We start from the raw sequence: 18736 nt of genomic DNA, 5'->3' as shown, positions 1-18736 counted from the left end.
AGTACCTTATTGTATATCGTTGAATCTAAGCTAACAGTTAAGACACATTTTGCTTTCAGACGTGATAAAATGTAAACAAAGCTCTTAGAATAATTAATAACAGTATTTACCTTATGTAAAATAACCAAATTAATAAAAATAATTTATTAAATGCTAGCATTTAATGTAGTAAAAGTTTTGTTGTATATACATTTGTGAAACCACTGATTTTCGCTTGGAATACAATGTAAAAAGGTAATTATTTCATCTTTCTGGCACAGTTTTTTTTTAAATATTGAGGGATCCAAGGTGCTTTTGAGAGGAAAAAAAATATTTTTAAAAACACAAATTTTGTAAACAGAATTTATATAATAGAGTCGTTTAGATTTGGTTTTTGATTGTTAACAGAGCAAAAACATTGGTGTATAAGCAAACTAGTAAAACGGACTATACAATTGCTGACTGAGTTTAAAAAATAATAAGCATAATGTTTTAATTTGGACAGAAAATACAGATAATCCATGCTAATAGAAAAGATGTGAATTTTTAATAAAATACATGCATTTTAATATGAAAAATTAAAGGATAAACAAATAGGATATATAAATTACAGTGATCAGAGAGAAATAAAATAAAAGGTAATAAAATAAAAATCAAGAAAGTATTATACAGAGAAAAGATAAAGTGGTAGAAATACATTCAATAGATATATATACACATAAGGAATCAGTAATTATGAGATACTGTGATTCTCTATTAAAGCATGGCGTTAAAACAATCTAGAAATTAGGTAGATGAAATGAAAAAGAGGTTCATTGGTATTAATATGCTGAATTAGTGATCTGAGATTAAAGTGGACAGAATTTACAAAAATGCTGAGCATTCTAAATCTCATTTCCTGTTAGAAAGAAGAGAGAATTTCAAGAAATGTATCTGATTCTACATCTGGGGAAAGGAAAGTACAGGTTCAGCCTGAATTATCTAGTGCCAAAAAGTAAGGAAGCACTCAAAGATTAATGAAGGCGTGTCAAAAGGACACACAGAATTGATAAACTTAATAAATTAAGGGTTCTTGAGATAGAACAGATGTGACAATGTTGTAAAACCTAGCAATAATCTAGATTGTCAAGAAGTAAACTGTCCCAGCAATATCTAGTGTTTCAGGGTGACAAAGGCATTCTAAAGGTTTCATATGGGCAGAGGACAAGAGAGGTGGAAAAGAGGATGGGATTAGAATGGTGAAGTGAAAACATTCTGAAGGCAAAGAAGAACTGAGTATGAATAATAACTTCATTAATATAGCAGAAATTTAAAGGAACTAGTCGAGACAGTAAATTACAATGAATACTAAACATACAATAACATAATACAGTATATCTGGTGTTACTCTTAATTTAGCCCTCTCTCATTAAATTATAAAACTTATGATAGGTTTAAAAAACAAAGAACCCACAATTATAGTCACGAGAAATAAAATTAAAACAGACTACTAAAGTGAAAGAAAGGCATGCACAGAGCTAAAAGATAAGTGTGAACAGAGATAAAATGGCAATAGTAATGTTTGACAAAGTGGAATTTAAAACAAAGTGAAATGTAAGATAAAAGATTCAATTTATGAAAATGTACTAATATAATTAATAGAATCAGCCATTTATGCCTTAAAGGAGAAAACCTGTGCGATCACATTAATATATTCCTGAAGAGATATTTGTTAAAATTCAGCACCTGTTCCTAATAAGTAAAATAGACCTAGAGAGAGACAAATTAAATATAATACAGACTTTACCAAAAATAAACAGCTTTCCAATCAGTGAAATGCTAAAGCCATCTTTGCATTAATCAGAAACAGTCTATTCAGTATTTTTGTGGAGCTTCTAGGGAAGCTTTAAAATAAGAAAATGAAGTAAGTGGGAAGATTAATGGAACAGGATTTTTAAAAATCTCTTTTAAAGCCGATGATTGCATATTTGGAAATGTGAGATTTCATTTAAAAACCTATTGAAAGGATTTTGGTAAGGTGGCTGGATATGTGATAAATATATAGAAATCAGTAGGGTTTCTCAGTACTGGTCATGCTTAGGAATGGAAATGGTAAAATTATTACAATTGCAGTGGCACTAGATATGTCAAATACGAATATATTTAACAAGTTAGCTATATGAGCTTGATAAAATCCTATACAAGAGCATAAACAAGATATAAACAAATGAAAAAACATTTTCTTAATATGATAAAAATGTTAATTCTTAAAAAATTGGCTCGTGAACTTAATGAATGTCAAGATTGCCACGGTGTGGTATTTTTATTTTTGAGAGTGAGGGGAACTTTGGGGATGTTTTTTGTTTGATTTTTAAGTTTTCTGGACAAGCTGTCCAACTGAAAACCATATTAGACCTGCAATTCCCACCATATGCAAAAATAAATTCTAGGAGGAATAGAGATCTAAGTGTAAAAACATAAAAAAACAGTTTTCAAATTTCACTGGGAAAAAGATTTATTTTTTAATTCACAAACTAAAAAAATATGTATATATATACTTAATGTTCAAAGTCTAATGAGAGTTTGGGAAAAATATTTGCAACGTGCATTTCTGACAGAACCTTATATAAAAAAGCTCATAAAAACAGAATCCTGTGGAAAATGGGCAAAGCACACTGCTCAAATGTGGCTAAGAAACACAGGGATAATATGATCAACTTTAGGTAATATAAATTGACATATTGTAAAAGGTAAATTATTCTGCAAAAATGAAATGTGAAAAATGGTAAGAAAATTTAAAAAGAAATGCTGGTGAAGAGATAAAAGAAAGGGTATTTATGCTCATAATTTGCTGCTATTTATTAAAATGATACTAATACCCTTTGACCCAGCATTCTTGGTGACTCTATTCATTAGTCATAAAAGTACCAGTATGCAAAAATGTATGTGTGTCATTTTACAATTGAAATGACTCTTCAAGTTTCCTTGACTTTGTTTGTTGGGTTGTCAGTCCTTTTCTAATTGATTTATATACGATCTTTTATATTGTCTTCCATGTTATCTTTATGTAAAATCTTTATGTAAGCTCTTTGTTGGTTATATATACTGCAAATATTGTCTGCCACTCTGTGGCTTGCTTTTTCTCTTTTACAAATGTTAGCTTTTGAGCCTTTGGAAGTGTGTGGGCAGTTTTTGGTTGTTCAAATGCACGGGGCTGAGGATCCTACAAGGCTTATCTAAATGCAACACGGAACAGCAGAGAACAGTAACTGCCCCAAATGGGCAGGGTTCTTTGTTGAGAAACAGCAGGTTAGCAAATGATATGTCTTCTTTATTGTTTTGTTTTCAAAGAATATACTTTAGTATTTACCTTTTTTTAAATGTTAGGTTTTAGGTTTATTATGTTACGTTTCTAATTTTAGTTGGAGACATGATGTTTTGCAAATATATTTTCCACTTTTTTAACACTTTTACAAATATATTTTATATATTTATACCTATATATATAATATGTAGATGTTTAAGACCATGAAGATTTCCTCTGAGCACTATTATAGTTGTATATCATAGGTTTTGATATGGCATGCTCTGCAGTTGGGTTTTGGTTTCTTTATTGACCCAAGTGTAAGAATTTTTATATCTCCAGGTGCTAGAGTATTTTTGTCATACAGTTATTAATTTCTAATGTCACTACTTTGTAATCAGAAAAATATATTGTAATTTTTGGAGTGGCCAATATTTTTGTGGCCGGAGGTATGGTTAGTTATTTGAAAATAAAAGTTACTGTTTGTTTTCTTGATATGGAAATTGAAACATCAGTTAGGTAAACTTTATCAATTGTTATTCTGAGTTCTTTTCTTTGAAGAAGTTTATTCCATTTACATTTTTGTAAATATATGTTTGTTACTTCTAGCATCTTATTGTTTTCTGTTTGAATATCTCTTTTGTTTGTAATCTTTCACTATTGTCTACTTTTGCTTTATTTTTGTTTCTTCGGATACTTTGGAAGGTTTATAGTCTGAGTTCTTCTAATGGGTATCTTTTTACTGATAGCTTCACTGAATACATTTAGTTTTTCTTTTTTCTTTGTCAAATATCTGTTGCTATTCTGAGCAGTGTCACCATTAGTCTACCACTGCTTCCTCACCTTTTCTTCTCTGCTGTTCAGGTTTGGTTAGCTGTGTGATTTTTAGTTCTTTTAATGATTGCCATTTTACCCTTAAGTGTGTTTATATTGTTATTTCTGGATTTTCCACCTTCAGAGGTTTTTTGACTGCTGTAGTGTGAAGAAATCAGTATATTTAGACTATATTCAATCTTCCTCTCTCTTCTACTTCTAGGCTTCCTCTAGTAATTTCGCAATTTCTTCATTGTGATGGCTTAGAATGTTTACATTCTGTTCTCCAACCAAAATAAATGCTCATAGTTCTTTTGGACTCTGTCCAGATGGATTTGATGCTCATTGCCTAATGTTTTTACCATATTATCTACATTTCTTTCCTTTTTTCCAGGTTCATAACTTATTGTACAAAATGAATATCATATGTTGAGTTGACATTAACTTCTCCAGGCATGAGAACTTAATGGATGAGGAACAGTTTAGAATCTGTTTATTTTTCTTTCACAGCTCGAAGTTTTTAGACCTTAACCTGAAGTATAGGACGTCAAAGCAGTGTCTCTATATGTGGCCAGTACACAGTTCAATGTACCTGTTCGAGTCCAAGAGTTGAAATATTTTTAAATACCAGTGAAGTGGAATTGAGCATCAGTTTCTGGACCTGTCACGATATCAACCTTGCTAAAGCCTTAAATTCCCACAGAATGTTTTTTTCAGCATAGCAGCCACCCCTCCCTATATTTGTTTCTTAATTCAGTGTAGTTTGTTTTCCAGTAGTTTCTTCAAGAATGGATCATGGAAACTAGATTATTAGAAGCTTGGAGATATTTGTAGGCTATTTTGAATGACAGTTTGGTATATGTAAAGTAATGTGTCATCCATTAAGAGTTTGTTGATACAAACACTGTTCTACTGCAGCCAGCTTCATTTCCCACTCCCTACTGTCCTATAGTGATTTATTTATTTTTTGTCTATGGGGTTAACTGTTTCTGAAATCCAGTAGTTTTATTTTTTCTCTTTAGTTTCTTTGGTCTTCAGGGACACTACTTTTTTTTCTTTTTTTTAAATAATTCAATTTTATTGAGATAAATTCACATACCATACAGTCATACAGAGCGTCATCAGTTGTTCACAGTACCACCATATAATTGTGCATCCATCACCAAAATTAATTTTTGAACATTTTCATTACCACACACACGAAAGTAATATGAATAAAAATTAAAGTGAAAAAGAACAATTAAAGTAAAGAAGATCACTTGGTGCTTTTTTTTTTTTTTTTTTTTTTTGCCCCCATTCTTCTACTCATCCATCCACACACTGGACAAAGGGGAGTGTGGTCATATGGCTTTCCCAGTCACATTGTCACCCCTCATGAGCTACATTTTTATACAGTCGACTTCAAGATTCAAGGGTTCTGGGTTGTAGTTTGATAGTTTAGTTATTTACTGCTAGCTATTCCAATTTATTAGAACCTAAAAAGGGTTGAGGGACACTACTTTTCATCTGCAATTTGCTCTGTAATTTCTTTTAAAAACTTAGCTTTTTACATTTCGTTTGATTTTGATTTTTAAAGGCTGGCTTATTCCCCATTTTTTTTAGCAACGTGTCCTCCTTCCATCTGTTCTTCCTTTTATTGAGCCCAATGTGGTCTTCATTTCAGTGATTTGTTTTTTCCTTTTCCACTTATTTCCTGAGCTTTGCCAGTGCATTTTAAGTTTCCTTATGTTATCTTTAAACTAGTGAATCTCTACTTTGAGCTCTTTAAAAAAAAAAAAAAGAAATTCTTAGGAAAAAATTGGGGCATAATTCCCATTTTATCCAGGAGAAAAGTTTTTCTGCCTTTGGTTTCCCTTATTCTTAATCCTTTTGTTGTTGTTGTTGTACCCCTTAGAGTAACAGTGCAGTATGGATTTTGTACTGGTTCATCTTTTAAAATTCTTGCTCATCTTTGAATAAGTTGAATTCTTCCCAGACACTAGTGTTAGGTGAGGGTGTGGGACAGTCTCAGCGTCTCCTGGCTGGCAGTAGGTCTCCCCGGTTCACATGGGAGCCCTTCAAGAAGCAGAGTGCGTGTGAAGGTGAGGGAGGGAGAGATGGTCTATTCTTCCCTTCACTTTAGACAAAATTTAGCAGCTCTAGGGCTGCTTATCCTCAAAGGTTTTCCTCTGACCTTTGTGCAGTCGTTAGAAAGTATGTCAGACAGATTTTACAGTTTCATCGCCGGCTGCTCTTGGGAGGGTTCAGAGAGGCTGGTGCAGCACATTCATGCTTCCTGTAGATTTCCAAACAGTGAGAATTCAGGTCTCACCATTGTTGCCAAAGATCTGTAATAGTAGGTAGTTGAATCACGTTTCATATTCTACAGGATTAATGAAAAATGTCTTGGGGGGGTGGTGTTGGGGGTGGGGGTGGGTGTGGATATAGGTGTTTCCTAGTTTTGAGATGGAGTTTTTGTTTCTTGTTTTCTTTGTTGTATTTGGTTGGTTTCAGGGAGGAGGAGCAGGCAAAGACGGCTTTACTTCATCATCTTGCAACGAGAACTACTCCTCCTTTATTTTACAAAGAAGGAAGCAAGGACAGGTGAGGTTAAGTAATTTATTCAAGGCCAAATTCCCAGTGAGAATGAAGAGGGACCTTGTTCTCAAAGGCATTTTCAAGGATATTTTGAGCTCAGTTTGTATGTTAACAGTATTATTTTAAAACAGTGATAATGATGATGTTTATAAAATAGGAAAATAGAGAAAGTGAACTTTCTATTCTGCTGCTTCTCTCTGCCCGTGCCATACCCTCAGTCCCAATTGTGGTTTGGAGCTGTGTACCCCAGAAAAATAACTTCTTAAACTTAATCATTTCTGCTGGTGGTGTGTGTGTTGGGGGGGTGAACCCGTTGGAAATAACACGTTATTTACAATGTAAGGTGTGACCCAGCTTAATTAGGATGAGTCTTAAGCAACTAGAGTCCTTTATAAGCAGATTGGACTTTTTCCTAGCTTCAAACCATGAGCTAATAAATTCCCATCGTTGATGCCAGCCCATTGCATGGCATTTGCTTAAGCAGCAAGGAAACTAAAAACAGATTTTGTTACCAGGAGAGTGGGGTGCTGCTATTGCAAATACCAAAAAAATGTGGAAACGGCTTTGGAATTGTGTAACGGGTAGAGGCTGAAGTAATTGTGAGGTTCTTGATAGCAAAAGTCAAGATAGCTTTGAAGAGACACTGTTGGTAGAAATATGGATGATAAAGTTATTTCTGATAAGGCCTTAGAAGGAAATATTGAATGTGTTATTGGAAACTGGAATAAAGACAATCTTTGTTTTAAAGTGGCAGAGAACTTGGCAAAATTGAGTTCTGTTGTCAGATGGAAGGCAGAACTCGAAAGCAGTGAACTTTATTTGAGATTTCCAAGCTAAGTGGAAGGTGCAGCCTGGTTTCTCCTTGCTGCAGCCTGTGGTGAAATGTGAGGGGAAAGGGATAAGGTGAAAACTGAACTCTTAAGCACAAAGAGACCAGAAATTGATAGTTTAGAAAATTTTGAGCCTATGCAGAGAGTGTGCTCTGAGACAAGGGCCAGAAGCAACTCTATCAGGGATCTCCCTGAACTTCCAGAAAGCGAGTCCTAGAGAGTAGGGCTCCTTTTGTTGCCCATTTCAGTGGAAGTCAGGATTGGATGTGCAGTCATGGAGGAAGGATCTGTGAAAGGTCCTTCTGTCTGATGGTTTGGACCCTTGAGAACTGCACATAAAGCCAACAAGGTTTTTGCAGAATGTGTACGTGCAGAACCACTGAAAGGAACAGAGAAGTTACAAACTGAAGGAAGAATTTCCATCTCTACTTCAGCTAGCCAGCTTCTCTTGGGGAATCCATCAAAAACCTTCATCGTAGTTCCACTGCTTGCAGCCTGCGCTACAGGATTTGGACATGCCCATTCCCACAGTTGTGTGAGCCAATTCCTATGATAAATCTCACAATATTTACATAATATACATATATTTATTTCCCTAAAGAATCCTGACCAATACAAAGATATTTGGGGCTCAGTTTGTTAACAATATTATTTTAAAACAGTAGTGATGATTTTTGTATGTTTATAAAACTTCAAAATAATAAAAAATGTATACAGAAAAAGTGAACTTCCTATTCTGCTGCATCCTACCCCTCCTTCCCCCATCCCAGTAATGATCAGTTGGTGCGTATTCTTCCAGACTTATATATCCACAGAGGCACACACATGGTATACTTCTATTCCGTATCCCTCTTCACATATTTTCTATCCAACCCAAGCTTCACAAATAAATGGGACCATAATACCATACATATTATTCCTCATGTTATCTTACTGGGATTTATAGGAATAGGTCTTCTTGTAAATAGATAAATGTCATTGTCATTATTTTTCCTTGTTGCATAGTACTCCCATTTTCTATGTGTCATGATTTAAACAGTCCTCTCTTGATAATTACTTAGACTCCTGTACCCACATCATTGGCATCATCTTTTTTTTTCCTAGTGAACAGTTCTGTATCAACACATGCAATTATTTATATTTGTGTATCCATGCAAATGTTTCTGTAGGACAGATTTCTGTAAATAAAATTATGTCAAATTGCATATTTGATTTTGAGAATTTTTTTGCAAATTTTGCTTCTACCAGTAGGCTTTGAAGAGTGTCCATTTCCCACTCTAAAGAAAACACTTTCCATTGTGATGAGTGGTGGTAATGGTACCTTACTAATTTATTCTGCATTTCCCAGATTATTAGTTTGAACATTTTTCATTTATCTTGTATATCTGTGGTATTCTGTGAATTCCCTGTTCATATTCTTTGTCTGGTTTCCTATTGGATTGGCGTTTTCTTTTTTTGACAGGTGTTCTCTGGATATTATGCCTATCTTCCTATTATATATATCATTCTATATACATATCCAATACATATTTTTAATTGTTACTCTTCTTTTTATTTGTTATGGTCTTAAATATTCCAGAAATTTAAATGTTTATATAGAATGTAATTTAGTTTCTTATGTTTTCTTTTGTGTATTTAAGAATTTTTTTTCCCCACATTTTCTTTAAGTACGTTTATATTTTTGTCTGTACCTTTATATCCTGATTTCATAGTGGGGAGGGGATTGCAGTGTGTTGTGAGATATTCTTCCAAAACCGTTTACTGAATTATCAGTCCATGCTTTTATTACACTGGTTTGGAAAACCAGTGTAAAAGAAAGCTGTTTTATTAGTTTTATAGAAGCTTTTTTAGTTTGTATCTTTTTTAAGGCATCGAATAGTCCATTGGAACTCTAAATAATTTTAAATTTTTCTACACACATACACACATAAATCCATGCTTTAATGTACCCAGACAGCTTTGCTTCGTGGTGCTTTGGGGGGCGGGGATCACCTTGTCTCCCTTCTGTTCTTAAAAATATGAAAACAGATTTTGCCTCATAATTCTATGGGGGGGGTTTTTCCCCTATATTTTTGGCATCAGTATGATGGTTTGTTTTTGCATTTTGATTTATTGTAACAACATATACGATACAAAATTTCCCATTTTAACCACTTTCATGTGTACACTTCATTAATATTAATTACATTCCCAGTATTTTGCTGCCATCGCTACCATCCATTACCAGAACCCTTTCATCACTCCAAACAGAAACTCTGCAAACATTAAGCAATAGCTTCTCATTCCCTTTCCCCCCAGCCTCTGGTATCTATAATCTACTTGCTGTCTCTGAATTTATTTTACATATTTCATATAAGTGAAACCATATGGTATTTGTCCTTTTCCATCAGGCTTGTTAGAACATGATGTAGTCAGTGCTCATCTCCATAGCAGCATGTATTAGAACTTCTTTCCCTTTACGGCTGAATAGTATTCCGTTACATGTATATGCCGCATTTTACTTATCCATTCATTTGTTGATTTACACTTCCACATTTTGGCTTTTGTGAATAATGCTGCTATGAACATTGGTATACAAATATCTGTTGGAGTCCTTGTTTTCAGTTCCTTTGGATATATAACTAGAAGTGGGATTTTTAGGTCATGTGGTAATTTTATACTTAACTTCCCAAGGAACTGCCATATTGCTTCCCACGGTGCTGCACTGTTTTACATTACCACCACCACCACCACCACCAACGTACATGGCTTTCCAATTTTTTTTTTTTATTCTTCTTTCTCTGCATCCTCACATCCTATTATTTATTTATTTATTTTTTGATAATATAACCATTCTGGTGGGTCGCGAAGTGGCCTCTCATTGAGGTTTTGATTTGCATTCCCCAGTGGATAATGTTGTTTCGCATTTTCTCATGTCCTTACTGGCTGATAAGTTATGTTCTGATGATATCACACATAGGGCTGTCTTTTTGGCAGCCCTAGCCTGTAGAGATTACCGTTTCTTATTACTTGTTTATCGTGATATCTAGATAACTAGATAACTGTTGCTGCTTTTACAGTAGTCTTTTTACAACCCTCCTGTGACAGCTAGAAGATAAAATAATCATTTTACATCTATTCTCTCAGGTACCTACTTCCTGTTCCATCCTATAAAATGTTTTCAGTATTATTAATCTTCTCAAAGCATATGTTTGACCATTTTCTTCCATGGAAAAGAATACTTTAGCTTTCTTTTCTGAGGAAAGTCCATCTTCTTTCTCACCATAGTGTATTTAGGGTCTTTGATCATCTGACCCTCACTCCTTCTTTAATTTTTCTTCGAAAAGCAGTATTTTATCCTTTTTTGCCTTTGCCACATAATTGATTCTGTTCCATCCTTTGAAATGCTTCTTTTCCCACCTTTATTTGTCTGTATTCTCCTGGTACTCAGTACTTTGTTTACATGCTATCACCTGTGGAAAGCCTTTTACTTCTAACCCTTTTTTTCTCTCTTAAATTTTATATTTGCCTTAGAGCAGTTACAGAAGTTGTGTAACCCTTTTATTTCCTATTATATTAAACTCATGTGACCATGGCTTTTCTTATTCACGTATCTACTATATTGTTTTCTAGAAGTTCATATTTGATAAATATTTTTATACTTTATTCTTTGGAACTGTGTTTCAAAAGCCTAATCTGAAGGTATTTTCATTATTTTACATAAGCTAGTGAGACTCTTGAAAATATTTTATGAAGTGCATTATAGTTACATTAGTTTAAAGTGGATAATGTATTTAGTAGTCCTCAGCTTTTGTCTTCTGCAAAATTGCTTTTTAATAAGCTAAGTCAGCTTTAGATAACTCTTGAGCAGACATTGACATTTGAGATGACACACATTGGCCATTTGTCAAATCATTGGAACCCCAAGTGTTCTGTTTACCAGAGATGATGCCTTCTGGGAATCCTCCTGTTTACAGTCTCTTAGAATACCTGCTCAGAAACACCACACTATTCATAACCTGTGTGATATTTTTAGATTCTTAAATGCACGAACAATAAGATAAACTAGAACATTGCTTAGGAAACATTTTCTGAGTTTAGAACCTTCACATGTACATGTACATGCACATATGCAAATATGTGCACCAAAACCGTTGCCTTCTTTTAATGTCTTTATTCTTTTTCTTTTCCCCCTCTAGGAAATGTATGAAGTTGCCAAGAAACTTTGTTCGTTTTGTGAAGGTCTGGTCCATGATGAACATCTTCAACACCAAGGCTGGGCTGCTATCATGGCCAATTTGGAGGACTGTTCAAATTCATACCAAAAGCTACTTTTCAAGTTTGAAAGTATTTATTCAAATTATCTGCATTCGGTAGAAGACATCAAGTTAAAACTAACTCAGTATGTTTGCCATTAAAATGGATAATGAAATACCTTTGAAATTTATTGTTAGTTTAAATCACTGTCATTTTGTTTCTCATAGACCATATACTTGTTATAATTGAGGTTTATTTTTAGAGGTTTCTAACATAGTGCTTTATAGATTGTAAAAGTTTATTTGCCATGAGTCTTCTACATTTCTATTTCTGGTGTTGTCTCCTGGACCGAAAAGGCTCAAAATGCTTTTGAAAAATTTTCAAAACCTAGAATCTTTGCCTGTTTCTTGTCCTCCTAAAAACTTGCCAATAGTGAAAAGGCAAAATGTAAAAAGAACATATCAAATAGAAATTGGAAACCTTTCAAATATTAGACAGTAAAGGAAAATATCATGTTTTCTTCAGCATTACCATCCCAATGCAGGCTTGACAAGATAGAAAAAATCTCTTTGTGTCCTAGTTCTCATTTAGATGGCTTTTCTAGTTTTTTTGGCCTATAAGCACATCTAATACTCACTGGTTCTTTATAAAAAGATACTACAGTAAGTGTAAAAATATAGCAGTAATTCATAATTATAGCCCTTTATTTTGTGTATGTGTGTGTACTTTCAGTTTCTTGAGGTTTTTTTTTTTTTTTTTTAGTGTTTTAATTGTGGGTTTTTGTTTTTTTTTTCCTTTCTTTACCTTGACCTTGAATTGGGGAAGTAACCTATTCTTTCTCCTTTCCTTCCCTCCCCCTCCCCCTTCCTTTCCAGCACAAATATTGGGAAGGAAGGCTCCGACTAATGAAAGCAATGATGTAATTAAGACTAGAAAGAGATTTTTTAAGTTTGTATAATAATCTTTTCAGTAACTGTTTATATGATTAAGTTCTTTTAGATATGCTTGCATCACTTTATATGTTTCTAAAAGAGTCACATGGTCAAGATTCCTTATTTTCCCCTTGTCTTCGATAACATCTGTCTGTCTATCCATCTACTTTTTTGGGAGGTTTCTGATGAAAGTTAGAGGTATTCTAGTCTAATTCTAATCTAGAATTGTTAATTTTATCCTATGCTTTCAATATCAAAATTATGTGATTGACTTAACGAGAAAAGGTTACAAAATAAGGGACAGGTATTGGGAGTCTTTTGTAAATTTGAACTTTTAAAATTTTTCCTTTTTTGTTAGTTTTGTTTGTTTTTATATTTGTAAATTTGATTTTTTTTAATACCTTAAGATTTAATAAGGCCACATGTCCAAGTGTTTAGTATAAACTGTCTAGCTTTAAGTGGTATTTTACTGAGTTAACGATATCCTTGTATCTATCCGCTAAACCAAGCTACTTGTAGAGAACACCTCATAGACAGCTTTATATGTAATAATTAATATAATGTGATAGGTGGTAAGATTTGAGTATGAAATCATGGTATATCTTTCAAATATACTAATCCCTGACAACTAGAGTTGTCTCATTGTTTTACTGACAGATCTTTTGTATTTTAAGTTTAGGAACTGCCGTTTCAGTAATGGCCAAGATTCCATTGTTGGAGTGCCTAACCAGACATAGTTACAAGGAATGTTTGGGAAGACTGGATTCTTCACCTGAACATGAAGGCTCAGAAAAGGCTGAAATGAAAAGATCCACTGAACTGGTGCTCTCTCCCGATATGCCTAGAACAACTAACAAATCACTGTTAACCTCATTTCACAAGTCAGTGGAAAATGTAACCCTAGATACCACCGATGCTGAAAGTGGCAAAGAAATTAGAGAATCTTGTCAAAGTACTGTCCAGCATGATGAAACTTCAGTAGATGCTAAAGAGGGTGATCTGCCTTTTTTTAATGTTTCTTTGTTAGACTGGATAAATGTTCAAGATAGACCTAATGATGTGGAATCTTTGGTCAGGAAGTGCTTTGATTCTATGAGCAGGGTAAGTAAGGGAATTTTATATTTCTGATGTCACATATTAACATTATGTGTTAATAATATATTATTTATACTACAATTTTATCATGGGAAAATGGATGTTATAATGGAAATAATGAGCCTTGGAATAGAAGTTTTTAACCAACTATATGACTTTGGACAAATTGAATTATTTAATATCCACCATTATGTACGATTGGTCCTAAATTTGTGAAGATTATTTAAGGTAAGGTAGGGAAAATTTCTGGAGCAGTGCCTGAATCTTGATGTGTGCATTCAAGCAGTGAGGATTCTGGTGGTGGTAGCAGTTTGATTTATATCAAACTGATTTATATCTCTGACAGTTAATAATTGGTAGGTTGCACTTAGCTCATTTCAAAACTATTCAGATTAATACCAGCCTAATGTTTTTTTCTTTTGTTTTGTTTCGTTTGTTTGTTTTAATGTTATCATAGTATTTCTTTCAGGAGATGTGGTCTTGTTGGAATTTTGTTTGCACTGTGCAGTGGGGGTGGGCTTGGAAGTGGGATGGGAAGAATGGAGAGGGTAAGAAACTTTCATTTTTCTAGTGCTTTCTCCTCTTAAGGCAACGATAATCTTAGCTTTTTTTTTGTAGGTGTTAAAAGAGCCCAAGAGTGAAAATTAGTACAACAATAAGTGTTTAATCATCGAAAACTTGCTAATTAATTTTCAGTGTTTTAATTCTGTGGTTTAAAATGTATAATCTTAAAAATTTCTTTAAAGACTTTATTTGGGAAATTTTCTTTTTCATTACTTGTGGATAAATGGAATCAAAATTTTAAGTAGAAAAAGAATTTAGGAAATCGAATTATATGAACTGTATTCATGTTTGTCAGTGCAGTTGTATTATACTTTCAATATATTATGAAATCATAATTAGGGTCAATCCCTGGTCTTTATCTTCCTAAAATCATTGCTGTGTTAAGTTTATGTATTGTTGTAATTCTGTCCAAATTGAAAATTGAACCAATTTTAGTCATCCTTTTCAGTCTCCTACCACCCTAATGATTTATTGAACTAAAATTGAGGAAGTGTTCACATTTATATGAGTTGCAGTTATGACAGTATTGCATGAACAAGGGCTGCCTATATGTAAATAATGGCTCTGTTAAATTTTTTGGTGGTGTTAGAAGTGCAATCTCTTGTTAACTGCATCAGATTCTTGATAATAACCATACAATATTTCAGTTTTAACTGCCCTTTTGTACTCCCTGTCTACAAGATACTGTGCATAAAATAAATAAGTTACATTCTTTAGACTGTAGAGGTCAAGGAAAGCATCATGAAGGAGTTGAAGTTTGACTAGGACAGGATAGGCTTAACGATCTAGGCTGTACAAACAACGTGAACAGAGACCATAGGTAGAGAAATACTGGATTTGTCTAGAAGTAAGAGGTAATTCAGTTTAAAAAGAAGACAGGCCTGGAAAGATCAACTGATACCATACCACTGAAGACTTTACTACATTTAAGTTTATCAGATTTGATTTGTTGGCAGAAGGAAGCCATTTGGGTTTTTTAATCAGGAAGCAATCATAATAAATCAGTAACAGAAGACATTGTTGGCATTGGAGATATTAGCAAAGAATTGGAAACACAGAATATGAATTTGGTGAGAAGATCGAGGATTGAAAGAGATTTGGCAGTTACCCTCCATAGAAATTATGTGTCATGCTGAAATATATACAGAAGAGTAAAAATGGGCTAAGGACAAAGCCCGTATGGATCACCCATTTTTAAGGATCAGATAGAGGAAGAGGAGCTGGAAAAGGACACTGTCAGAGAACTCTTAACTGAGAACTTGTAAAGGGAATGCCCCAAAAGCTCTCAAGTTAGGAAAAGGTTGTCTGCAATGCTAAACGTACAGAAGCAGAAAGGGAAATGAGATCATTAGTGATCTTGGCAGAGCAGTTTTTCTAGAGAGTGTAGGCAAAAAGGCAACCAGTGCAAATGATTCTTTCAGGGGTAAGGAGAGCAGCGTTTAGAGAAATCTTTGAGTTGCATGAACTCCACCAAATTTGTAGAATAAAAGTCGGGGAACAGGAAAGATTGAGTGAGGATTAAGAAAGTGTACTTCAGGAGAGAGAGAGACTCAGAATGAAGGAGTTTTATCCTCTGACACAAGAAGGGAGCCAAGTTTGGCTGAAAACATTGGTAAGTTTTAGAGAGAAGTCTGCTTAATAAAGGAATTAATGATAAAAATATTTTATTTTAACCATTAACTCTGCTTTCTTTAGTAACTGGAAACTAACATTTCCTGAGGGATGCTGAGAATTGATTAAATGGTGCTATTAATTTCTGGAACTATGTTCCATAGTATTCTACAGTGATAATTGTCTTTTGCTTGTATAATGACTATCGTGTTCTGTACTTTCTTATGAAAGTATAACCTAGATTTCCCATGCTTTTGCTTTTCTTTATTTTTCTGTTACCTTTAGATTTTCTGTGAACCTGTGTATCAATATTGTGTGACATATATTTTAAACTATTTGCTGACAATTTTATTCATTTATATTTCCTTGTCATTTAGCTTGATCCAAGGATTATTCGACCGTTTCTAGCAGAATGTCGTCAAACTATTGCCAAACTTGATAATCAGAATATGAAAGCCATTAAAGGGCTTGAAGATCGTCTCTATGCCCTGGACCAGATGATCGCTAGCTGCAGCCGGCTGGTAAATGAACAAAAGAACTTGCTCAGGTATTTTAGTACAGTCTTCTTCTTTTAAAGAAAAGGAATTTTTAGTTTTTTCCGAGAAGTATTTTATATATAATATCTATTTGTTATTTACCATGTTTTCCCTTCATCCTTGAATACTGTCATTGCGGTATTATTGTTTTCATGTAATAAAGCAGAAAGCCATGTTCTTGGTGGTTGGGTTTGATGAAGTGGTTTCTTATAGAACCACTGACTAAAAGCGCTGATAGGGCTGAAGCTACTTTGTATGAAACCTGAAAATGCTGTTAGCAGCCGGGGAAAACTATGAAGGAAGCAAAGTTGTGATTTGGGGGGCTTTTAATAATGTAGCTCTTATTTATCAAAATTGTATTTCTGTTGGAATTCTTTGCTCTCTTGAGACATTGTTAATGTGTTGGTACCAAAACATTTTGATATCATAAGTGTAGTCATCATGCTAAGCATTTGAGTATCTTCTTCCCCCACTTTCAAAAAAAATGTAAGGGACAAAAAGAAAATATGAAGTCTTGAAGATTTTTTGGTTTCAGGTCTAATATATGAGAGTTCAAGAACTGTTGTCAAAGGCGAGTTCAACAATGAACCTAAACAAAGGATGGTTATGAAATGGTTAGACACTTTCCCCCACACTAGTGACTTTCTTTAATTCATAAGTGCTTTGTCCTTTACCCACACTAACAAGGACTGTGGGAAAACAGCCTGTAACAAAACAGTTGAATTTTATAGTCTGGTTCTAGCAGTCACTTTCCTAATTTTCTAACTTTTCTCTGCTAGCATTTTCCATCTAAATTTCTTCTTTTATTAAAGCATGTAAGTAATTATTTTAAGGTGTACAATTGGTTTACTTCACCTGCATGGTTGAGTATATGCAATATGTTATAGAGAAAAGCTCTACAGCCTTTCTTTATTTTATTACTTTTAAATACACTTGAAATATCTGTGCTTTTATAGTTTCTTGGAATTCCCCAATTCTCTGCCTTTCTCCCTTAACATTGAAATGATATGCTAAAGCACACCTTGATTTTCCTAGTTAAACTCATCTTCATAGAGGTGACTATATTATCCATTTAGTAGAGCCTTTCAAAACTTTTATTATGCCTTTGCATAAATGTGTACATATAGAATTATATGCTTTTGCATTGAGTATTTTTTAGATACTATAAATATATGAGATGATATGTGCATTAATGTGTAGCTTTTATACTTTTTATCTTGGAGATATTTTCAAGATACATTTTCCTAAGAAGATTTATGATTATTTAATTTTCTTTCATAAAATACAGTGCATATTGAAAGAAGTACGTAAAACATAAATGTAGTTTGCTGAGTGAACAGACATGTATCAGCAACCCACATCAAGAAATAGAGCATTGCTAGCCCCTCAGAATCCCCCATGCCCCCCATCATACTTTCTCCTCCTTCCCCATACATAGCTGTTATTCTGACATGTAACACTGTAGCTTAGTTGTGTTTGTTTTTTATTTATATAATTGTAATTATAGATTTGTATATCTCCTAGTGCATGTGTGTAGCATTTTGTGGGGTGGTATACCTAGGAGTTGAATTGCTGTCATACGGTATACTTATTTTCAATTCTAGTGATATTGTCTGTTTCCCAAAATACCCACCAACAGTTGAAGGTTCCTATTTTACCATATCCTCGCCACATATGACATTGTCAGTTAATTTACTTTTCTTTTAGCCATTCTGATAATTGTATAGTGTATCTCTTTGTGGTTTATTTGCATTTCTCTGCTTACTAATGAGATTGAACATGCTTTCATATGTTTATGAATCATTTGGTTATAGTTTTTCTTATGATATGCCTGTTTGAGCCTATGGCCAAGTTTTCTATGGGCTGTCTTTTTCTTATTGCTGTCTCTGTTTTTTTGGGTTTTTTTTTTAATATAATGTATTTTTATATTTCAAGGAACAAAACACATCCTATAGCTTTATTTAAAAGAAAGAAACTGAACATATTGTACTGAAACACTTAAAAGCATTATTAGAAGAGAAAAATATTATTTTAAAGCAAGATACAAAATATTGTATATTGTCGCTTGGATTAAATAAGTTGTTTTTCTTGCCCATTTTTTGTTTAATGTCGTATTCTGACCGACTTTATAGGACAGCAACAGTGTGATTGCAGCAGGAGTCTAGACACATACGGTTTAGTTCTAACACGACTATTCAGGTGTCCTTAGATGAGTTACTTTTTCCTCCTGAGCCTCATTTTTTTCCATATTGAAAAATTAAACAAAACTAGATGAGCATA

The 18736-nt window shown here is 33.6% G+C and overlaps 1 protein-coding gene across 1 annotated transcript in view; it reads left to right on the top strand.

Moving 5' to 3' along the window:
* Positions 1-18736, top strand: part of RB1CC1 (RB1 inducible coiled-coil 1) — an 88977-nt gene that overhangs the window by 44441 nt on the left and 25800 nt on the right. The window contains 3 exon segments of the mRNA XM_037802431.1: positions 11661-11863; positions 13325-13751; positions 16298-16480. Coding sequence (XP_037658359.1) covers positions 11661-11863; positions 13325-13751; positions 16298-16480 — 813 coding nt within the window.

Source organism: Choloepus didactylus, chromosome 14 (assembly GCF_015220235.1).
Source record: "Choloepus didactylus isolate mChoDid1 chromosome 14, mChoDid1.pri, whole genome shotgun sequence".
Taxonomy (NCBI): Eukaryota; Metazoa; Chordata; class Mammalia; order Pilosa; family Megalonychidae; genus Choloepus; species Choloepus didactylus.
The sequence above is the reverse complement of the archived record's forward strand: the minus strand, read 5'-3'. Positions and strand labels throughout refer to the sequence as shown.